Source organism: Equus caballus, chromosome 2 (genome assembly GCF_041296265.1).
Source record: "Equus caballus isolate H_3958 breed thoroughbred chromosome 2, TB-T2T, whole genome shotgun sequence".
Taxonomy (NCBI): Eukaryota; Metazoa; Chordata; class Mammalia; order Perissodactyla; family Equidae; genus Equus; species Equus caballus.
Genome location: NC_091685.1, coordinates 71,683,208 through 71,708,326, shown reverse-complemented (window position 1 = coordinate 71,708,326; position 25,119 = coordinate 71,683,208). Strand labels below are relative to the sequence as shown.

The 25,119-nt window shown below is 38.6% G+C and overlaps 1 protein-coding gene across 2 annotated transcripts; it reads right to left on the bottom strand.

Moving 5' to 3' along the window:
- Positions 1–24,273, bottom strand: HPF1 (histone PARylation factor 1). 2 transcript variants are annotated; one of them, XM_005607730.4, is made up of 9 exons: positions 23,184–23,818; positions 20,312–20,392; positions 19,675–19,834; positions 17,568–17,757; positions 16,097–16,195; positions 10,792–10,942; positions 6,536–6,623; positions 2,034–2,206; positions 1–250 (listed from the first exon to the last, which is right to left on the bottom strand). In XM_005607730.4, exons 1-9 carry the CDS (start codon positions 23,229–23,231, stop codon positions 119–121), a joined length of 1,122 nt encoding a protein of 373 aa, XP_005607787.1. In that variant the 5' UTR covers positions 23,232–23,818; the 3' UTR covers positions 1–118. The 2 variants fall into 2 exon arrangements, with proteins under 2 accessions (XP_005607787.1, XP_001499036.1); XM_001498986.5 differs by lacking the exon at positions 20,312–20,392 and having other exon boundaries at positions 23,184–24,273.
- Between the last annotated feature and the right edge of the window lie 846 nt (positions 24,274–25,119).

Sequence of the window (25,119 nt, the reverse complement as noted above, 5' to 3'; positions counted from 1 at the left end):
TTTATAAAAGTTATTAGTAAATGTTTCCATCAATTTATTTCATGTATTCCTTAACAAAAAAATCATGTTTAATATTAATGCTTTAAAATACTGTACACCAAAGAAAGACAACTCTCACTCATACTGCAAGTTGGTCTATGTTCTCTTTACTTCTGTTTGCCAGATGATCTTCAATAATTTCTGCAAAGAGATTCCTCTTCAACAGATTATATGCAAGAGGTAAAAGCTGGCCAGCAACTTTATGAAAATACTGAAAAATAAAATGTAACATTAAGCAGAGAATACAGCAGATGCCCTAATAAGTAGCAGAAAACATACTGAAAAAGCACTTATAACAAAGCATACTCCCTAAATCATTTCAGCTACTCTCAATTGATTAGGAACAGAGAATTCTGAGACAGGCACCTGGCATTCTGTCCAAGAGTCATTTAGCTCTAAATGACTAAAGGCATTTCATAAAACCAAGTTAAAATCTTAAGCTTCCCTATTCCCTTAGACAATGGTTTATCAACCTTTTTCTGCCCCAAACTATACGATCAAATGCTTTTTCCTTCTCTTCAGTGTATCCCCACCAGTTAAGATTTTAATCGTTATTTTCCTTAGTTGATACTATAAGGACAGGAATGCTCAATGTGAGTTTTCACATCACACCTACTCCCTTTTATCTTCAAATTCCTTTTCTCCCCCACCCACCATGTAACCACTCCATCTCTTAAGTCACTGCCTTTAGCTTATCAAGTGACTTAGACCACTATTACATATACCCTAGAAGACCACCGGGCAACGCTTTTGTTGATAAACATTTATTAGCATTTACTATGTGCTAAGGATTGTGCTCAACCTTTTCATAAATTCTTATATGTTATTTAATTCTCACAACAATCATGCTTCCTATTAAGCAGGGTTCACCTTTTCTGACAGGCCAAGCACTACTCTAGTTGATCAATGATGGTCACTCTGGTTGTTAAACATTTTGACATTTTTACTGATAACAACCATATAGGAGGGAGCCTATATGGCTCAAAATGGGTTCCCCTGAGCAGGGGCATCAGCCTGACTTGGTAACTTGTCAGAAATACAAATTCTCAGGGCCCATCCAAGAACTCAATCAAACTTGGTGTGTGAGGGGTGCACCAATCTGTGTTTGAAGAAGCCCTCCAGATGATTCTGATGCCTGTTAAAGTCAGAACTGCTGCTAGTCTTTAGTCTTGCTCCTCCAAGTATGGTCTGCCGAGCAGTGGCATTACCATCACCCGGAAGCATGTCGGAAACGCAGTCTCACCCCAGGCCTTACCCCAGATCCACTGAAACAGTTTGCATTTTAATATCTCGGGTGATTCCTATACACTTTACAGTCTGGGAATTATTGATTTAAACACTGCCTCTGAAACCAGGCTGTCTGTGTGAAGAGAGCAAGATGGTTTACCTGTCTGTGCTTCGTAGGTGGCATCGTAGATTAAATGAGAATTAAATGGTCTGTGTGAGCATGTACAGACACATTTTATAGGTAAAGTGACAGAAACAAAGGTGCTGGAAAAACTGCCCATCTGACACAACTATTAAGTGGGGAAGATATGAGTTAACAGTTTAGTCCCAGAAACATGGTAGAGCCACTACACCTTATTGCTTCTTTGACTTATGAGGCAACCACAGTTGAGTAAGCACAACAGAAAATGAAATGGAGCCCTTAGGCAAGGTGTGTTAGCATACCCTCAACATACCCAACTAGGGGGCAAATCCCTGGAACGTGCATCCTAAGTTCACTTTAATGTCAACCTGAAGGCAAATAATCTCGGTTATCCACCTTTGCCAGAACACCAGATGAATTTCAAATGAGTATTTTTTAGAACATCTGCTTAATCACTTCAAAAAGTTCATTTGGAAATGCAAGCTGAATCCACATCCTACCCACGCTAGTACTCAGGGATGAATGTGCATGCATGAGGGGGTGTGGGGGGTGGTTGTGTGTGAAGGAGCGGGGAGAGGAGAGAGAGGTTTGATGGTGGTTCTAAGGTGGAGATGTTTTTACTCACGTGTGAACCATAACAAAAGAGGTCCATTCCCAACTCAAGCCCCATGCCATAATCACATTCATCATTAGCAAACTGCACGAAAGTCATCATTTCCTGAATGGGAGCAAAAGCTTTCAGCCTCTCCTCATCACTTGCTGCCTCAACAATTGTCTTGCAAATTCTCTTGAGGTTGGCTGAAAGAAATCAATGATAGAAAAAGACTATAACCATCTTCAAAGGTAAAATGCCTGAGGTGGGTTTTTCCTCTTATGACTTTTGGTACTACTACAACTGATGCCACCTTAGATGGCACTATAATTTGGAACGGCAATTTTACAGTTTTCTACTTAAGAATAAATATAGCTTAACAAAAAAGATTTCTTGTCTTAGCAAAGTGTGACTGTTTCATAATGGATCTAACTGTAATCAGGATTTTATATCAGCTTTCAAAGGTATTCAGTTGGCTAGTCCCAGGATCTGCAAACTATGGCCACACCCGGCCCACCCCGTTTTAACTGCCTGCAAACTAAGAATGTTTTTCCATTTTTAAATAGTTGCAAAAAACACAAAAGAATATGGCGACAGAGACCTTATGGAGCCCAGCTGTGGGCTAGTCTATGTTAGGAGCTGGATTTTTTTAAAAAACAAAGTTTATTCTTTTTTGCCCTACTTTGTTTAAAAAAAAAAATACAGAAAAAGACAATATAAGAGACAAGAAATCACTGCAGAATTAAACCTGTACCAAAGAGGGGGAAGGTGGCCATGGCAAAAGTGTAATTTGAAGAACACAGAGAAAATTTCTAACATTTATCTAAATAAAAAAACCAGTGACTTAACATTTCTATTTTGGCTTTCATCATTATTCTTCACTACTTTCTGGATGCCAATGTGTCTCAGATCGCAGGCTGCATGTGGGAATGAAGGTACTGAACAATATCTAATTAGATGTCCTTTTTGACAAACTACTTCCTTGAGGATAATCCAATAATGAAAAGAATGGATATTAAACAAACCAACAAAACACATTTCTAAACAATGAGGCTGCTCTACTGGGGGAGAGGAGGGTTGGTGAACAATCCCATCTAAGAATGATACATCATGTGAAGTTATAGGTAAGAGGCACAATATTCTATTGCTATTAACTACAAATACAAAGTATAAGATTATCAACGGTGGAAAAGATATACTAGGGCTCGTAACGTCAGAATATGAATATCATTTGGTTGCTTCAGTCGTAATGACCAAACAGAATGCATGATGTACGTGAGGTCACAAAGTGTGTTTTGTTCCCTTTCCCACCTTCGGTAGATCATTATCACATTGGACAAACTATGTTTATCACCTATGTTCCTGACTATAAAATAGTAGTGACAATTATTGGTCTGAAATCTTTTAAAAGTTAAGTAATTCTATATAAGCTTAATAAACTCCCTTTTTATTCTTCTTCAGAAAAAAAATCAATGGCAATCATTTCCAGGAAATAGATCAGGCTTCCTTCAAAAACCTCCTTAAGGATGGAAAATAAGGGTTTCCTCCTTCTATCTACAGAAGACAGAACTAATTGATGGAGACCCTTAGAATCTCTCTCACCACAGTGCTCCAGGCAGCCACTACAAATCAATTAGATTTGGCATGAAAATGAAGACCTCTGTCTTCTGTTAGCAAATAATCTAAAGTTTATCACTTTATGGAATCATTTTCTATTTTCACCCCTGGCAAGTCATATACGGACTAGAAAAGAATAAACAATTTACAAGAATTACTAATCTAGAAAAATATTAAAGAACAGAGATGAAAATATTCAGCTCACCACCAGTGTGAGAGAAAATATGTTCTTCCACCAATAAAACATCCTACAAAAATCCACTTAACAGAAGCCCAAACTTAAAGAATATCTAAATGCAGCCTTAAATTAACTACTCAAAAATGAAGCCTTAAATGTTACTACTCAAAACACTCAATGATTAAGGAGCTTCAGTACTTAATTCTTATTTTATCCCTGCTATTACCACAAACTGGAATACTTAAGCTAAGCCATGGTGTTTGTGTCAAAGTAAAAGTTAGGCAACTAGCTAAGCAGTTATTCCTTAGGTAGTGGTAAGCACTCTATATTCAGAAAGACCCAAGTTTGAGATCCAGCTCCCTCCTGAAAATGGGAATAAGACCTACTTTAAAGAGTTGGGTATTAAATAATATTGTGTATATATCACTTGATATAGTCAATCGTGACATTTATGAATTGCTCAGTGAATGGTATCTTATTTGCCAGGTTAAAATGTTATGTGTAAGAAGCTTCAAAGGGGAAACTGGTTAGGAACAAACTTAATTGTGATTTGCTGAACACTGTTGTACACTGACAAACTGCCAATCAATTACACCCCCTGGCAAACAACACAACGCAAGAGCAAGATGACATTCGGTTCTTAACTTTATGTCTTGCTACTACTTCTCATTCAAAAATAACTAAACCAAAGAAGGATCGAATGTCTAGCATGTTAGAAAAAAGCAGAGGTAAATAAAAATGATCTTGGACAAAAAAAACCCCAGAACCACAACCAGGGGAGTGTAAGGGGTCTACTCCAGGGCACTACAATTTAATACCCGCCACCCCTGAAGTTTGAGAGACTGCCATCTCTATAACAAATTTTTTCAACCTTTCCCAAACAAGACAGTAATTCTGCTTTTTAAAGCTTCCAATGGATTAGTGCACAGAGATGCAGAAGAGAAGATTAGCCCAGAAGCAAAAGACTGAATGGCAAGTAGCCAGAGCTTCATTCCTTCCCCATCAGATTACCTCTGGCTTCAGGGAGGAGATTATGGGACAGATTAGCCTGTCCAACAAATAGAATGCAGGCCACATGGGTAATTAAACTTTTTCTAGTATCCATATTAAAAAACATGAAATTTTAAGATATTTAACTTGATATACCCCAAATCGTATCATTTCAACATATAATCAATATAAAATTTACCAGTGTTCCAGTTTTTAAATTTAAATGAACTAAAATGAAGCAAAATTACAAATTCAGCTCCTCAACTGCACTAGCCACATTTGAAGTGCTCCATAGCCACATATGGTTAGCAGCTACCATAGGGTACAGCTCAGCCATATGCATTTTCCTCTTGGAATTCCTCTAAAGTGGTAGGGGTGCAGCAAAAACAGTTACATGTGAATAGTGGTGATTTAAGACATCTCAGTCTATTGGCTGGAGACTCTGCACAATAAAGTTTGAGAACAGCTGCTTTAGAGAACTGGTTAAGAATGCAGACTTTCAGGTCCCAACCCCAGAGACTAACAACCAAGGCTGGTTAGTTCTGTTCTGAAAAACGGATGGCCAACATTGTATGTGTTGGGCAGGAATACCTGGTTCTTCCTTGAGGAAGTGCTAGTTTTGATTTCCGTCTAAGTTTTATAAATAAGGGAATGCCAACAGGGATGTTCAAAGTGAGAGGGGATGGAGGGGAGGAGCAAGTTCAGAAGTGATTTGATTCTCTTTTTGCGAACATAGCAATAATTAGATTTTGTGTATGAATAGTCCATTTTCAAAGAGTTTTTACACTTATAGATGAAGATCAGAATCTTGGGCTTCTGAAAGCTTAGTATTACATACTATTGAAAACTTTTTCACAAAGGACTGCACAAATGCATACTATTTCAAAAATTACTATTTTATAAGTTGACTGTAACATCAAAAGTTCTCAATAGTTGAGAAAAAGTAACCTAGGTAAGGCAATAGGTTAAAATTCTTTAAACTCTTAAAAATAACTAGCATATTTTAAGCGCTATTAGGCAAGCACTGTGCTAGCATGTTTGTTGTTTTTAGTGCCATAGTCAATTCCGACTCTGAGCAATCCTGTGTACAGCAGAGCAGAACCCTGCCCGGTCTTTTTATGCCATCCTCTCGCCTTCCAGCACAGTATCAGACCCTGCTCCACTGCTGTTCATAGGGTTTTCATGACCAATTTTTTTGGAAGTGGGAAGCCAGGTCTTTCGTCCTAGTCTGTGTTAGTCTGGAAGCTCCGCTGAAACCTGTCCACAATGGGTGACCCTGCTGGGTACTTGAAATACCAGTGGCATAGCTTTCAGCATCACAGCAGCATGCAGCCACCACAGTATGAGAATTGACAGATGGATGGTGTGGTTCCCAGACCAGGAAAGGAACCCGGACCTTGGTGGTAAGAGTGCTGAATCTTAACTAGACCACCAGGTAAGCACATTACATACTCTTTAATACCCCAAACACCCCTATGAATGGTATTCACTATTATTAACCATTTTACAGATGAAAAAGACAAGGTTTAGTGAGGTTAAATAATTTGCTTAAGGTTACACAACTACAAACCCAGTTTCATTCAGGCCTGATTGACCCTATAAGCTAGGATTGCTCTTTATCACTAAGGTCTAGTGACTGTCCCACAAAAGGCATCCATACTTACCTATTTCTCAGTATAAGGAAACCTTCCTTCACATATATTAATATATATATACACATACATACGTGTTTACAAAAGAAACACATTACCATCTGTTTCAGGGAGCTCTCTGTACCCAACATCATTTTTATCTACTGGGACAACCAAGCCTGCACCATGAAAGGTCTTTGTCACAACCTAAAGAAAAGAAAAAATAAACAAAATTTAATCATGGTAAACAGACAAAAACAACAAAAAACAAAGCACACACACAAACCCTCAACACTTCTATCAAAATATAATATTCAATGATTACTTTATTTCAGTAAATTTGGACTCCAGAGCAAAAGTTTAATATTCTTTCTTTAAAATTAGCTAAAAGTGAAGCACTAAATTATAAAACAGTGGAATAACTGGCTTTTATTAATTGTGTCAGTCATTTAGAAGTCTGCATCCTGCTTGGTTAGGGAAGAACACCATGCATCCTATTACAGGAGGCAAGCCAGAATATCAGTTTCCTCTAAGATCACAGTATCTTCTAGGTAGAAAGCATAAGGAACTGGGCCTAAAAGAAGAAGGAATAGTTTGTAGCAGGAAGATGTGGTAGGACAGAATTCCTCTCATCCAGCCTGCCAAATTCAGGTCCCCTATGTTTACCTGGAAAATTCAGGCTTGTTTGCAAACTTCCCCAAAATAGGGCAGTTTCTAGTTTTGTGGTGCCCATTACGCAGGCAAATAACATAACCAGTGAGCTTCTTATTAAGTGGTAATCTTCAAAGACAAAAACAGGCCCAGCCACCACCTCTAACATAATCCCTCCACTCTACAGTCTTCTTATTCACACTAGTGGCATCATTCTTCAGTCTTTCCTTAACAAAACATTCACTTCAAAATTTCACTTCTTTTTGCACAAAGTCAGTGAACATTCCCAACAGAGAAGAACACAACTCCAAAAATAAACTCTTAAAGTCCTCTCACCTGATTCTTTGTATCTTAAAACTCTTTTCACTCTAATCTCTCCCCTTCTCCCACTCTCTTGCTTCTTTCACTATCTTTTATTAAGCAACAAAAGGGAGAGACTATTCAAAAGAAGTTCTCAGACAACTGCTCACCATTTGGGAAAAAACAATTGAAGTCACGTATGTTATATCTTACCCTTTATACCAAGACAATTTGTAGTTGGATTTCAGTATTAAATGTAAAAATAAAACCATAAAACTACTAGAAGTAAAAGCAAATATTTTTTATAATTTTGGGTTGCAGAAGGAAAAGAATTATAGATTGACTACATAAAGATACAAAAAAATCTATCAAGTAAAAATCAAAGACAAATAAGATATATTGATGAAAAACATCTGCAATATACACATATAACGATAAAATTCATAAAAAAGATTAATGTATATAAACTATAAAAGAGTCTTACAAGTAAGGGAAAGACTAACGCCCAAATTAAACAGAAGTAAGAAAAGACTAATTCTAACCCTGATAGAAAAATGGGCAAAGTCCACAAAAGAAATACAAGCAGCTAGCAGATAAATGAAAAATATTTAATGTCCTTTATAATCAAAGAAATGCTAATTAAAACAATGACATATTATTTTTTACTTATCAGAATGGAAAAGACTAAAAAGACTGACACTACCTAGGACTGGCGAGGATTTGGGGAAAACAGGCACCCAGCACTGCCGGTGGGAATGTAAACTAGCGGAACTCACAGAAGGCAGTTTTGCAAACAATGAAAATAAAAGCACCACAAAACTAAAGACAAGCAAAGAAAAACAAAACACACACACAGCCACTGTGGGTCTGGCAATACTATGTCTAAGAATCTCTTCTAAGGAAATAATCAGACAAGCATGCAAACAACGGTATAAAAGGTTATTTATGGCAGGGGTATCTCTATCTGTGAGAAGTTTTAAGCAAACTAAACTTTAAAGATAAGCATAGTGCTCTGCAGCCACTCAAAATTATGAGGTAGATCTTCAAGTTAGCAATATGAAGTGATAATCATAATATATTCATAAATATAAAAAGGTCATAAAATAGTACTGATAATGAAAGAAAAAGAAAACAGTGACACAGTGACTGACTTCTTCCCCACTCAGGCTGACACACAACAAAAACCATAGTATGTATTTTCACATTTTTCACAGATGAGGAACTGTACTAGTTGTGCATAAAGAGGTATCAATTACCAGCAAAGCATCGGAATCCTATTTTTATTAAGAAGAATAGCATTACAAACTTAGGAAAACCCTGTACAAGGGTGTGTGATAGTCTGAGGCCTCAGAATCAGAGGTGGATGGAATGATGTACCCTCATTTACAGCAACATTAAATCAGTGTTCATTTTTAAAGATGAAATCTAGGTATAAGAAAAGGTAAGGTGGCACACAGCCAATTAGTAAGATGGACTGGAATGAATGCTAAATATGAAAGATGTGAATTTAGGTCTCATATTTGTCACTTATGATTTTGGACAAGGAACAAAGCCTCTATAAACCACAATTTACTAATTTATAAAACAGGCTAGTTCCTACTTTGCTGTAGAAGTCCAGTGAAGTAACTCATAAGGACTTCACACTCCAAAGCACTACAAGGTGTCGTTAGCATAAGGTACAATGATTCCTAGTGTATTATCCGGTGCTCTTTTATGCTAGAATGAATATATGACTCTCATCCGTAAGGACAAAGTCACTAACTCACATATACTAGTGGAATTGATTTTCTCAGGACTAGAAAATAGGAATTAAATGAAGATCTCACAATAACAATACAAGAACAAACTTACACATAGAATAGAAAAGGATCTGAAAGCGTAATCATCAACACATTGTCTTTGGGAGGATAAAATCATGATTGTCTTCTAAGTTCTTTTTCTTTGTATTTATGTTTTTTACCAGCTATTTTTGTAAAAAGAACAAATACTAAAACCTCATGGGGGCAGGGCCAGGACAAATATACCTATGAAATTTAAATCCCAATCATATCTTATTTATAATTATGGGGAAGAATTAAGGACATCTCATCTGAAAAAGATTCTAGTTGATGGTTGAAAAATAAAACAAGGTTCTGATAAAGAATTTGCCACCAGCTATTCTGTCTAGAGAAGCTCAATCTTTAGTCAAGACAAATTAGGAATTCATAATGAGGCGAGAAATGCTACCCTTTTCCTTCTATTCATAAGGTGGAAGAGGCTCCCCATGAAAACTACAAAGGTAAAACGGCAAAATAAAATCTTGAAGTAATTTAAAATGCCCTATTGCAATGAGTCTCACTCAAATGGACATTTTTAGAAACTATTTCTGGTCTTTAGGACTAAAGGAAAACAATTGCTAAGATTGCAATTTAGTGACTGTAACTTACCAGGACATCACCCCTGCAGCTGAGTCAAGATAGAGAAGGCACTTAAGTAGCATTTTCAATAACTAAGTACACTGAAGTACTTAGTTACCAGCATTAGTTTACTCAGGAATAACTAGTACGTCATTTAGCTTAGAACATTCAGATGAACCAGCCACAACAGACAATGGTGAGAGGCTGGAGGAGACCTGGTGCCCTCAATTCCACAGTGATAAATGTCCTTCCTCCCCAGAGATTGTAAGAACAACCTCCAACAGAATTCTTATTTACCCCAAAGCAGAATTCCTCTAGCTTGTGTTGTAACTTACTCTGGAATTTTTAAGTGAAAAACCAAAAGGATCCCAAACCCAGAAGTATTTGCTGTTTACAAAATACTCCATTCAGTGCAGGCGTTAGGAGACACGCAAAAAGAAATGTTGACGTGATCAATAAGGAAAAAGCACGGATGACTGCTTATACACACATTTACTGGAGAAAACTAACAAATCTTAATACATATTCTCTCTCAAAAGAGAACTACCTTTGAGGCCCTTAACTAAAGCACTCTAAGGCATACCTTTTCAAAAACACTCCTCCCCCCCTCCAAAAAATACCTTGCACTAAAATCAACAGACCTTAGCCATTAAAAAAAGAAATTTAAGTAAACATTATGTACAAAGCTGCTTTCACTCAATTCTATGAACTGAGTAACTGGTAAACAAGATTAAAAACGTGGGCAATACTGGCATGAGTCATACAACCACGCAGCAGTATCGTGTCCCATGACTCATCCCTTCTAAGCACCACAGGAGCCACCGCGGCCCGGCTCAAGCGCTGTCCTCTGGCAGTCCAGGTGCCAGGCAGCACTGGAGGGAGGCCCTGAGGGGCGGTGTCCAGCTCTCCTTAGGATGGGGCAGGAGAAAAGAAGAGAAGGGTTAGATGCAGGCGGAAAGGAATCAAGAGAGGAGTAAAACCCTGTTCAAATAGCAAAACTGTCAGAGACAAACAGATTTAAATCATACTTTCTTATCTCTCTGTTTCATCTTCATCGTTCTCTGTTCCAGGGAGTACCCCAGTTCTCTGGCTGCTGCTGTGAGTTTTTCATCTATGTTTTTCAAGAGACTAGTTTTCTTTTTATCTGTTACTTCTTTAAGTTTTTTCATCAAAAATAATCTGAAAAAGAAATCAAAGCCCTCATTATTATGCAGGCCATTGTACTAAGTACACTGACTTTGGGAAATTAAAGCAGTTAACTTAAAGACATCAAATTCCATTCAAGAAAAAGACTGCAAAATAATTACCAACAGTTCTCTCAAAATCCCTAATAGATTTCTTCAAATAAGAGAAAAGCAATATCAATAAAAAGCTGCCAGTCACAAGAACAGCAAACATGATTCAAATTTGTATTATCCCTGAAGTATCTACAATAATGACATAAGGGATCTTCAAAAACCTGAGATTAAGCCTAGTTTTAAGTGACATCACTTGATATTAAGATATGGCAAACTGCTTTGGAAAAGCCTGGCATAACAGAAAAAAACAGTATGTAGACACCAAAAAGGATTTTGAATTTTTAAAGAGCCAGAGGATACTTAGAATACTTAAGATTTTTTAAAATGTTACTTTTAAATCTGTTGAGATAAATTTAGAAAATGTAAAAGGAAAGCAAAACTATTATAAGCTTATACAAAAGCACAATCCAAAATTATTTTTAAAGGTATGTGAATAGTACAATACATTAATGCCAGTTAGTTACAGAAATAGTTTTAGGTTTTATCACAAGCAGGTTGATTTTTACCAGCAGAGGAGAAGGCCAAGAGTGAAATGAAGAGCTGCACGCAGCACTCAGCTGGACACACAAGTCAATCCTCTTCCTCTGTAGCCACTACCAGCCTCCCAGGATGAAACCGGCTTCTGCTCACCACTAACCTTGACAGTCTGCTATGGCTGGGCACTGTAAAGAGCTCAGGACCTTCATGGTGGGTGCTCCTCTCATCCCCATGTTACAAATCAGGAAACTGAGGCACAGAGGATAATCTTACCCAAGATCACAGGATGAGTATGAGCAGATTAAAGTGCCACAGAAGCCAAGACCACCAAAATCCCTGTCTTCTGATTACAACACACATGGTTACACTAAAAGTTACTTTCAGTCATAACCGGCTGCTGGTATCAAGAGAATACATTTACATCAGCCACAGAAAGCAAATCGATCACGTCAGGCCTAGGTGAAGCAATCTCTCTGGCATGGCATATAGGCCTTGTACTCTGGGCCACTTGTTTTCATACTTTCATGCACATCCTGTTCCATTACCTAGAACACTCTTCTTTCCATTCTTTCTAGTAAGTTCTTATGCATTCTTCAAAACCTAGATAAAATGTATTCTCTTGATACCAGCAGCCGGTTATGACTGAAAGTAACTTTTAGTGTAACCATGTGTGTTGTAATCAGAAGACAGGGATTTTGGTGGTCTTGGCTTCTGTGGCACTTTAATCTGCTCATACTCATCCTGTGATCTTGGGTAAGATTATCCTCTGTGCCTCAGTTTCCTGATTTGTAACATGGGGATGAGAGGAGCACCCACCATGATAAAATATCCTCTCTCTATGAAGACTTCTACCACTACTTAAGGCACTTAGTTGTCTTCCCATACTTATCACATTATTATGACTACTTCTGTACCAGTTTATTAAGCTTTTGTCTCTCAGCTTCAAACTTACTCTCCAATACCCTGCTTTATGAAGCTCAAAGTCGCAATTTGCAAACTGAAACAACCACCATGAACATTTTGTACTCTGTTGCATTAAATCCATTGGGATACCTTGAACTCTGAATGAATCCTGCAATGGTCATTTGTAAAATATTGATTCACTAAGTTATGCAGATCTTCCAAATATTAAAACTCTTCCTATCAAATTCATTCCATTATAACACAATATGAAGAAACCACATTCATTAGTATCACCACAATCTCATTAGAAAAGTCTTCAGGTAGTGAGAAGCTGTCAGGCTCACAATGGTGGTTGTAAGTTTCCCCAATTCTAACTTTTGCCTTTGAAATCTTGAATTTTATCCCTGGCAACAACTACAGTCAGCTGTATTCTTTGGTTCGTTTGAGAAAATGTCTGTCAAACACCCATGTCTGAATAACCAGAGTTTGTCAGTCACTCAAGTGGAAAAAAGTTCAGCTCACAACTCAGACTCACAAGACCTTTTTCCTCGAGACAAACCATAATACTTGAGTATGCAGAGTGCTTTCTATGTACTTCCCATTTTGTCTCATAGAATGTTAAAAAGATGTGTACTCAATGGGAGAGCTCTAACATTTTTACTGCTTCATCACTGACATTCTTAAATGACACTTGCATTATGCTGTGAATAATACAATGACTGCTATTTCGTGCTACTGCCTTGCTTCCTGTCAAGGTGCCAACAGTATAACCCACCATTACCTTTGTGCCATTGGTGCAAAATGACATTTTATTATTCTGATATGCAGTCAGGTTTGAACCATTAACTAAATAGCAGTTATCAAAGTATGTCTGTGGACCCCTAAGGGTCCTTGAGACCTTTCAGGAGGTCTGTGATGTCAAAACTATTGCTACAATTATTTTCAGACGAAAAGGCAGAAAAAAAAATCATTTGTAATTTTGTTGTCTGAAGATAAATATTTTAAAATTCTGAGAATATCTCTATTTCTATGTGCAATAGACAATATGAAAATGGAATCATTCCACACTATTATTTAACCTCTTCACATAATGTATCAAATATCTTTTCAAATCAACAAATCAACATCCTAGTATTATAGTGTACAGACATTCTACATTTATCTAATTTTCCCCATTGCTGGATATATTTTGTTTCCAATTTTTCATTTTTATAAATAATCTAATATACACACATACTTGCGTTCCTGTCCACAATTTCTTCAGATAAGTAGCTAGAAATGGAATTGCTGATTTAAGATTATAAATGTCTACCTAGCACAGTACCTGGCAATGTTAATTATCTGTCAAGAAATCTTTGAAAAATATTTAAACAACTTTATTCCAACTGCTCTCTATAAAGGTTTTAGCATTAACCCTTACATCAGTAAAGTTTCTTAGACCCCAACCACAATGGGTATTACCATTATTTAATCTTTACTCATCTGTGCGAGCTGAATTTGCATTTCTCTGGGTACTAGTAAATCTTGTGTGAAGAGAACTAGTTTCCCTGGGCATGAAATACAATTTGTTTATAATAAATGATCTGCCTTGAAAGACTTTACTCAGGCTGATATAGAAATAAACTAAATTAAGTATTCTGATTAGTTCGTTTAAGTAAAGGAAGATCCAAAAAAACTAAACAGTTATAACACTTGGAAAGTATCATAACCTTTTTACCTCTATGTTTGAGACAAATCGGAGGCAGAAAACACTGAGTGAAATAGGTACTCAAATACTCACTTGCTGGTCTTCACCTAAATTACAAACTTATCACCAATGTATTTTTCTTTCTTTTCTGTGTTCTCCAATAAGCTAAAAAAATACCAGAACAGTCTTGGATTATTTTAGATAACCACTATATCCTTCTTTAAAAAGATTTTTCCTAAGACTAATTAAAACGTAGGTGTTCTTGCATGCCAAAGTATTTGTCAAATGAGTGAATGATTTACGGAGCATCTACTGTGGGGCAGGTACTGTACACAAGAAAGCTGCCCGGATGGAACTTAAATCTGAAGGGCTTAAAGGAGCTGTATCAATTATAAGTATTATAAATTATACTGTAAGAACTATATAACAGATACTGTACTGTAAGAACTATATAACAGAGCCAAGCAACATATTATGTAAAACTCTGAAGTCTCAGAAGAGAAAGAGAAAGAAGATCCTTTTCTGGACATCTACAGATACACTGGTATGTATGGTGTGTACATAGCAGTCTAGTGGGTGCATTAGGCTGACTTAGTTTGAATTCCGTTTATTGCAAATTTGCACTATCAAATTACATGGAACAAAAGTCTTTTGAAAAATACAGTATTAGAGGCCCACCCTAGGCCTAGTGGTTAAGTTCGGCACACTCCCCTTTGGCAGCCGGGGTTCAGTTCCCGGGCACAGACCTACACCACGCATCAGCAGCCATGTCTTGGTGGCGACCCACATACAAATAGAGGAAGATTGGCACAGATGTTAGCTCATGGCAAATCCTCCTCAAGCGGAAAAAGAAAAAAAAAAAGAGAGGAAGATTGGTAATCAATGTTAGCTCAGGATGACTCTTCCTCAGCAAAAAAATAAAAAAAATAATAGGGTATTAAAAGAAGTCACACAAAACATGATGTACTCATATATTTAAAATGATAAAGATTGCTTTCTTCATTTTATTATAATGTAAACTGCATAGCTGCTGACAAATGGCTTCAAACTAAGTCTGTGGCTGGTATAGTGTGGACTGGCTCACTCAGCTGCATTGCAACCCCTTCCACATGAGAGCTTATTGCATTTCCCATACTATTCTTCAGCTCAGACTCCACATGGGACCTAGCTTCTCCCAAGCAGATGCAATTCTTTGAAATCTGAAAGGTGGAAGAGATCCCAGGTGGAGGCTGTGCTTCTGCTGTTTCCACCAGTGAGCACAGCTGTAGAGGAATCCAATTATTCTGCAGCAGCTGCAGCTGAGATCTCAGTACCTGGTCCTCGGCTTCATGGGAGTTGAGAGGCAGAGGGCAGAGCATCCCTTTTACGGGCACAGGTTATATCAAAGACAATGTGGTCCTGGGGCCAGTCATGTGGCAGCAGTTCTCGATTTCCCAGCATCTTGATGATGGCAGAGACACAAACTCCATCGGGGAGCCAGTTGTGCCACACATCGGGCATTCCTGGAGGCTCAGTCTGCTCCATCAGCCGTTCCAAGGATTTGACGAGCACCTGCTCTCCTGGATTAAACCTTTCCGTTTGAACTATACACAGTGGGTTCTGAGAATGAACTCTTCATGATGGTGTTTAAAATAAGATGTCTAACGAGTGACAAACAATAATGTACAACTGAAATTTCACAAGGTTGTAAACTATCATAATCCCAATAAAAAGTTAAAAAAAAATGTCTAAAAAGTCTTTGGATTTTACCATGGGACAACTGAGGTCAAGATTAATATTTTCATTAAATAGAAGTTATCTAAGAGGTGGTTTTTTTGGTGAAAGGTAGAAGTATGGATAAGATTATCTGCAAAAGACAAAAATAATCTCTAGAAATTTAGAATTTGCATTACCTCAATTCCTAATAGTACAAAAATTGTAAACAAATCTTATAAATAGGAGAGGGATTGAAATAAAGTATTTTCTTACTTGACTGCAGCAAACACATTATCTCCATTTTGAACAATTATACAATTTTTCTTGGCTTCATTTGTACCAACATATACAGGAAGTTCATCAGGAGAATCCCTGTTTAAGCAAAAGATTAAAAATTTAGTTGCTGATAAATTCTACTTCCTGATAATATAAATTATCTGCATGCTTTTAAGAAATTGGAAAAAATTTGCCCCATTTAAGCTCTAAGTTTCTCAGGAATATCTACGATAAATCTTATTTACATAACAGAATCTAAAATTCAGATTCTTAGGACCTAGTTATTTTTATAACTAAATACAAAGACAGGGAGAATAGGCCTGTCAAAAGAAGCAGGGAAAGAGGTTATACAGGATCATCTCTACCCCAGTTTTATAATCTGTGGAAAAAATTTGGAAAAACAAAAAGAAACAGGACAGACAGGATTAGAAAACATTAGGGGGTGAAAGGATCCAATTCATATATATGACCAAATTCTTCTATTTTACAATTGAGGAAACTAACAGAGAGATGAAGTGACTGAGCCAAAGTCCCAGTAAGTTAATGGCAAAGCCAGAAGCAGAACCCATGTAACTCAATTCCCAGCCCTGTGTGCACTCTACTGCACAGTGCTTCTCCTGGCACATTTCCTGTACTTTCTCTATTACCTTACAGTTAATCTCCATTTTACTTATTTTGTATTTTTAAATTTTTTTATTTAAACTTTTTTTTTCTTCTCCCTAAAGCCCCCTAGTACATAATTGTATATTCTAGTTGTAGGTCCTTCTGGCTCCGCTATGTGGGATGCCACCTCAGCATGGCCTGATGAGTACTTCCATGTCTGCACCCAGACAGGCGAAACCTGGGGCCACCAAAGTGGAGCCCGCGAACTCAACCACTTGGCCGGCCCTAATCTCCACTTTAAACAACAGCGTCTCTCCCAGTACTAGTACACAATGTATTTTTCCCCCTCAGGCTACTTCTATTAACATTCTAACCATCTTGCATGTACCCATTTTATCCTCTTAATATTTCTCTTAGGTATGTACAATTATTATCCTCATTTTTATGAAAGGAAACTGAGTCACAGAAAGTCACAGTCCCTAAACGACTAGCACAGGGTCACCCAGATAATGAACAGCAGGACCAGCCTGACTTCAGAGTGCACTCTTAATTCTATGGCCCTTGGAAGCAATGACTAATTTAAGTCACAGCAGCTGCTCTAAATTATCTTCTTGGGCTAAAAGAGTTCTGAACCCAAAAGGGAAGAAAAAGTTTATATATAACACAAAGGAGAAACCACTGAGGTTAAACCTACAGAGTTCACCCATCCTCGGGTAGGTTAGAAGGTCAACAGCGAGAACAGATAGCCCATGTAGCCACCAATAAGCAACAAATACGCCCTTCACCTTGGGTGAGGCCAGCAAACGTCTGTTTATACTCATTAGAAGGACAGTAGCTGTATTTTAGAGAAGAAAAGATCATTTACCTGAAATACCCCATGTGGAATTGAGTTTTATCATCTCCAATAATAATGGTCTGGAACTCAGGTGGATCATAGTAAAACCTCCAGTGAAGGTTAAAATTCAGGCTTGCTGATTTTTTCTTCATTTTATGTTTTCCGGCAAGGAGATCATAAGGACCCACTAATCGAAGACCAAGGCTTGCGGAAAGTGAATCTAAAAATTAAACAAATTTAGACAATAACTTTCTGGAGGCAGATAGGAAATAATGCCTTTCATTAGTAAACTATTTCTAAGCACTGTCTTAACAAAGAGTAAAAGTAAAGTAAAAGAAAATCTTTAGTTACATGTGAAGATGTTATTTATAAACACTGAATGGAAAAGAAGTCAGAGTAATGAAAATGTGGCACTTACATTTACAGTTTCTTAAATTTACCACTGATCACATATCAAACATTCCTGCTGTTTCTTATTTTGGCTAAAGCAAGACTGTTCTGTATTTCTATGGGTATATTAGAGATGCCCACACTTAACCTTGTCTCGTTACTTACGTTGTTGTTAGCCTCAAATACTTGTAGCACACTCAGATTAAGGGAGAGATAAGATAGATAGCAAACGAGTATGTATTAAGGAAGGTAATTTAATAAAAAATGCATTTAATGAAAATATTTCCTCCCCCTTCCCTTTATCTCAGCTACTATCACTCTGGATTCCTTTGCTTCCTTGACAATCTATTTGGCCAACCCTAGTCCTGGATGATTCCACCTTCTTTCTCCATTCACAGATTACAGAGGGGGAGTATTAAATAAAACCAGAATCACGAAGTCTGTTCAAGTGTACACTTTTACAACATCAGATGGGTCCTCGTTGCTTCTCTAAGAGGGAGGTAAGCACTCCAGGCAAGACCTGGATATGTAAGGAGGTGGATATGGAGAGAGGAAGAAAACTCTTGGAAAAGGTAACAACGTAAATAAAAGCATGAAGACAGTTTATGTGAAGGCGGAAACCAGGTGAGCTTAGCTAGAGTTTAGGATAACATGCACTAATTTTTAAAATAACAAAAAAACTGAAATTATCCATCTCACTAGCCAAAGATAACAAGGTTAACAGTCTGGTATACAGTAATAACATTTTTCTCCTTTATAAAAAGATATATAGATATCTTAAAGGGAGATCATGCTGTTGTCATCTTTTTGTTCTCTATCCTGTCCTCACTTAAAATTTCTGAATAACTTCCTATGCTATTAAATGTTTTACATAATTTTCAAGAGCTGCATCATATTCCATTATAGATATATATTCTATTAATAGACATTACCATTTCTAACTTTTTTTACTATTCTAAACAATGCTTCAGTGAACATCTTTGCTAAAACATGTTTGTATACAGCCATGAATATTTTTGGATAAGTTGCTACACAGTTTAAATCTTTTGATATACTGCCAAAATTCAGTTATCTACCAATATACATTTCCATCAATAGTATATAGGAGTGCTTCTCTCACCCTAACTCATGTTAAAACATTTAAACAGTACACAAGGGTAACAGTGAAAAGTAACTGTCACAACCATTATCAGTTTTCTGTGTATCCTTTCAGACATGGTATAAGCACACAGATAGTATACAGGGATGTGTATGTGGATACTTGATTTTTTTTTTAAATACTAATAGTAGCCTTCTCTATACATTTCTTTTTCACTTAAAACATTTCACGCGTGAAACTTTAATCATTGCCTAAAAATCGGCCTCGTTCTTCTAAAACGATGACTATCCATTGAATAGATGTGTTACTGATGGGCTTTTAAGCCATTTCCCACTTTGTTTTAATAAATATCATTGAACATAATTTTTGGTTCACCTAATCCATAGGACAAGCTCCTAGAAGGGAATTGCTAAGTCATACCAACACTCCCGCAACATACCAAAGCACCTGTTTTCCTTCAAATCCTCAAAGCAGATCGTGAAATTACTTACTTCTGCCAGTAAAACAGATCAAAGTGACATATCATAGCATTATTTTATACTTCTCTTATTAGAAACATCTTTGAAAAGTTCCTTTTCTATGAACTGTTCAGAGCCTTGGTCCAGCTTCCACTGGTAGAAGCAGGAGAACGATTCTGAAGCAACTCACCAGCTGGCTTTTCAGGATCCAGTTCTTCACAGAACTTCCAGAAGTGATAGAAATCTTCAGGTAGAGAAAGCTTATAATGATTTTCAACTTCTTTTCGAAGGTCACTGGAGACATCAGCTTCACACGATTTACTCTTCTTCACATCAACTGTTTTTTCACACTGAAAATTGGCACACAAAATTTTGTTTCTCCAAAAGTAATTTCAATAACTTTCCTTGCAAAACAATATTGCTCCTTTTGTTCACCCCACTCTATGAGAGACATGTTTAACACTCTATAAATGGTATTTCTGAGTAAAATATGGGGATTCTTTTGGGCAAAGAAAAAAGGGAAAGAACAGCTTATAATACACAGTGCAAGAGGGACCCAACACAGCAAGTCTTTAAATATATTTCTCTAAGATAAGGAAAACACAGAAGACAAAAAACAAAAAGAAAAGGTAACGAGCGGGAAAAGAGAAATAATAAGAGAATGCTTTCTCTTGGTATACAGGATGTCATCGTGCCTTTTGTTGAAACATTCAGTGATCACACCAGAAGCAAATTGTCAGAAATAATTGGACACAAGGGGATTTGCCAGTTAAAACAATTATTCCAGAAAAGGCCCTTTAATGCCAGGACTGTGTTATGAAACTCACCTCTAACATCTCTCTGCAATATAGGTTCATTATGTTAAGTACGCTGGGTGCTATAATGTGTATTAGATATTGGATAAATTCCTGTAGAGACAAAATGCTCACTTGGAGGTTACTTGTCTTTAGTTTTGTAAATAGCAATCTCCTTTTCTTTCTAGGAACCAGGATCCTTTCTTTTTGGATTAAGTTCCTTCCTTTTTCTTCCTTTCCACCTTCATCAGTGCTTCTCAACTCGCAGCAGTTTTGCCCCCCAAGGGACACGTTTGATAACGTCTGGAAACATTTTTGATTGTCATAAATTTGGTAGCGGCAGCGCTACTGGCATTTAGCGAGGGTAGAGGCCAGGGATGCTCCTAAACATCCTACAACGCACAGGACAGGCCCGCCAAACAAACACTTCTCTGGCCCAAAATGTCCATATTGCTGAGGTTGAAAAATTCTAACCTAGATGTGTCTCGTATTTATATTCTTCCATTTTCCCTAGAGGCTCAAGTTTTTGATGTCACTTTAGGTATGTATCATTCAAAGTCTATAAAATCTATTTATGAATCACATAACGCATACAAGACTGTTCTTGATAACACTGTATCTAAGAGCAGAAAACAGAACAAATGAAAATGCCTACTGACAGGAGAATGGATAATTCCAGGACTTGCAAACAATGGACTATTACTCTCAGTGAGAAGGAAATATAGCTATACACAACAATATGGATCAGGCTTAATAATATGTTGAATGAAGAAAAAAGTCCTTGAAGATTATATGCAGCATGATAGCCTTTTTATGAAGTTCAAAAACAACAAATAAATATTGTTTCAGCATACACTCACAGATGATAAAACTATAAATAGGCAGCAAGGGAAAACATAAAATTCAGGTTGGTTGCTACATTGAATTGGGGTGACAGGAAGAAGTTCGGCAGAAAGGACAAGTGAGGAACACAGGTGGATGGAGAGCTATTGTCAGTGTTTCAGTTGTTGGGATGGGCAATGGGTTCACAGGTGTTTGTTACATTGTTAAATAAATAAGGGAAAAGAGGACCACGCATTGACCGCTAAGTTTTTTATGTCAAGAATTATAACGTGTCTATCCGAGGTCATAAAAAAATTAAATTGAACAAAAAGGCTGTTGAAATATGGATCCAAAAATGGATGTTGATAATAATAGCAAACAATAACAGTAATAATGATCATAATAGTAAGAACAATAAGTAATACTTACTATGTACTTACTACCTGCCAGGCCACTGTTCTAAGCATTTTCTATGGATTAACTCATTTCATCCTCACAACTACCTCATAAGCTAGACACTAGCATTCACACTTTACAAATGAAATGAAGTAACTTCCCCTAAGTCCCTAACTAGAAAGTGGAAGAACAGGGATTTACACCCAGGCAGGCTGGGTCCCAAGCACAGCTTCAACCACTTCAAGCTGCTTCTCCAACTACAAATACGGAACAGGAGGACACATCAAGTCCTGCCCCATCCTCCCTCCTGTTCTTATAACTGTCATTGGTTGGACTTTCAAACACTGGCTCAAATTTAAGACGTTAGAGAGAACAGCCTTAATCTACCTGGCTGAAAGGCAATTTTGCATAATGGTTAGATTGCCTGGGCTGACTCCTGACTCTTCTGATTTCCAGCTCTGTCACCTTGAGCAAATTACTTAACCTCTCTGTGCCTGGTTTCCCCAACGACACAAAGGGCGTATGTAGTATCTACGTCATAGGGTTGTGACGAGGAGTAAGTTATTATTTGTAAAATACACAGAATAGTCCTAGCACCTAATATATACATGCTGGCTATTACTGTTAGCTGTAGTCTCTTTAGACTCATCTGCATTTTTGATATTTTATTTCTTATACTGTCACTGTCAAAGCGGTTCGCTGCACCTTCAAAGGGAGATAAGGATTCGCTCAGCTCTGCCTTACCTCACACACTAGTTCAGCATCTCCAAATCCTCAGTAACTAAAAGGTAGGACAGCTGTCCCCCTCAGAGGCTGCACTTATGCCTCGCCCCTGTGTTCCTAGAAAGCACGACCCAACACAAAGGCCCAGGCCCACGGCCCTCCAACAGCTAAGCCCTCTTAACAGCCTCACCCCATCCAGTTTATATTAAAGCCAGAGCAATTTTTCTAAAACTCTACCTATCACAGCGACACTTCTTTCCTGCCCGACTCTCTTTATTGCTACTGCAGTGGTCACAGAACCTCTGAAATCCTATAAAAGCATGAGAAAACGCACATACTTTACACCCCCCTCCCTCATGAGTGCCTTTCTGATCAGGTCCCTCTTACTTTTCCACCTTCCAGGCTCCAGCCAGGCCTAACTCTCCGCTGTGCCCAAACCTTCTCTCCACTCATCCCTTAATTCTCTTCTCTGCCTTCAGGAACCATTTCAAACCTGAGTTGCCCTAAAAGACTTCCTTAACGTTCCCCGGGGACTTGTTAAATCCTCCTTCAATGTTCCACAGCACTTTCTACACATTAGCGCTATAACGCCAACAAAAAAGTTACAGTAAAATGTACATTCCTTCGTGCCCCGCCTCCCCAGGCTGGGGGCTCTACGTGGGGCAGCGGGGACAGGAGTTGTCGGTTTCCAATCAATCTGGCTGAGTGACCCAATGAGCCGTTGGTTGTCTTAATCTGCTTCCCCAGGACTGCACGGGGAGGAGGGCAGAAGATGTCACGGCGCTACTGCTCTGGTCCAAACCCCAGCAGAGAGGGCGGCAGCGGCCCTGGGCAGGCTCCCTGGAGCCGACCGCCGTTCCCGGGCACGCAGCAGGCGCTCAATGACTCCTGGATAAACGCACTGTGCTGCCCCGGCCATCACCCAAGGCGGCCGGCCGAGCCCGCACAGCCTCTGCCGCAGTACCTGCGGGCCCTCCCCGCCGGGCCGGCGCTTCCCGCCGCCTCCGACCATCCTGCAGTCTCAGAGCCCGCCGACTTCCGCGTCCCGCCGCTGCTTCCGAGCGCCGCCGACTACTTCCGAGGTCAAGAGCCACCAATCCGATCCCCCGCGCAGCCGCGGGCCCGCTAATTTAGGGAAAAGGCTCCGCCCATGCCCCGCCCCCTAAGACCCGGAGCCCGGGCTGGCCGAGGCTCCGCCCCCTCCCGGATCTGGGGAGATGCATATTCCGTCTACCCTGTCTGCGTCCCCGGGCGGACCGGTACCGCCGTCCCGAGCATCGCCCAGGGGTGGTCCTGAGACCCCAGACGCCCGAATTCCGATCGGTTAAGGTGGTCTGGGCTTCCTCTTCAGGGGTTTACTAGTTATAAGGCTGAACCCCAGCCCTTGTCTTTCCTTGATTTTATTTATTTAAAAGATTAATCTTTCTCTTCCTCTCTTCCATCCGTCTCCGCCCTCTGCTATGCTATTATTGCCTAACACTGATTCATCCTCAGTTATCTCCCAGAAGCAAATCAATTTCTCTCTCTGTACAATCTTCTTTAAACAATTTGGACTGTTTGTCCTCCACACCCTGCTAAGCAAAGTGTAGTCCCGGAACCAGCAGCGTCAACATCCTGAGGCGAGCTTGTTAAAAATGCCGAATTTCAGGTTCCACTCAGACTTCTTGAATCAGAATCTGCATTTTAACCAGATCCGCCACTAATTCCTGCACACGTCAAAGTCTGAGAGGCGCTGGGTTCAGCTGATGTCCTGGGGTCTCCCTCACTGCCGTCCAGGGAATGAGCCATACTTCATTCCTGAGATGGATTCCCTGTTTCCTGAATCTGTATGCTCCTTTTTCTTGATTTTGTCCTCTCATTTTGTGGAACATATCCTCCAGTAGTTTCTTGCGGAATGTTGCAGGCAGGTGCGTTTTTTTTTTTCTTTTCTTTTCCTTAGAAGAACTGTCTATAACTGTCTTTAATTCTGGTTGAGTATAGAATTCTTGGTTGAAAATAATTTTCACTCAGAATGTTAAAGGGCTAGCTTCACGGTAGTTTAGCTTTCCAGTATTGTCGTTGAGAAGTCCTACATCATTAAGATTCCTGTTCCTTTATAGGTAACGGATTTCTTTATATGTAACCTGCTTCTCTTCTGTTTGTTTTGTCTCAAGAAGTTTCAGGATCTGCTCTTTATTCCCAGTGTTCTAAGACACAATCATGTTTCTTAGTTATGGCTCTTTTCTAATTTTTATTGATCTGGCACTTTGTTGGCTGTTTTCAATCTTGAAACACATGTTCTTCAGTTCTGGAAATTTTTTTGGTATTATTATTTTTTCTAAAGATTGACACCTGAGCTGACATCTGTTGCCAATCTCTTTTTTTTTCTGGTGCTTCTTCTCCCCAAAGCCCCCCCATCCCCACATCCCACCCCCCATACATAGTTGTTCTAATTGTAGGTCCTTCTGGTTGTGGCGTGTGGGATGCTGCCTCAGCATGGCCTGATGAGCAGTGCCGTGTCTGCACCCAGGATCTGAACCAGCAAAACCCTGGGCCACTGAAGGGGAGCGCACAAACTTAGCCACTTGGCCATGGGGCTGGCCCCTGGTATTATTTATTTTATGATTTCCTCTCCTCCATTTTATGTTCTACAGTTCTGGAGTTTTTCTGCTATTATTTACTTGATGATTTCCTCTAGTATCCCCCTCCCTTATTGTTATCTCTTCTTTTTAGAAATTCATTATTCAGATGTTGAACCTTCTTGCTGATGTTTTTTCTTTGTCCTATTTTCTATCTCTTTGCCTTTTTGTTTTACTTTGAGTGATTTTCTCAATTTAATTAGACAAATATTTTTTCTCTCACAGCTACAAAAGCTAGAACTCTGGAATCGAGGTATCAGAAGCTTTGTTTCTTCTGGGGGC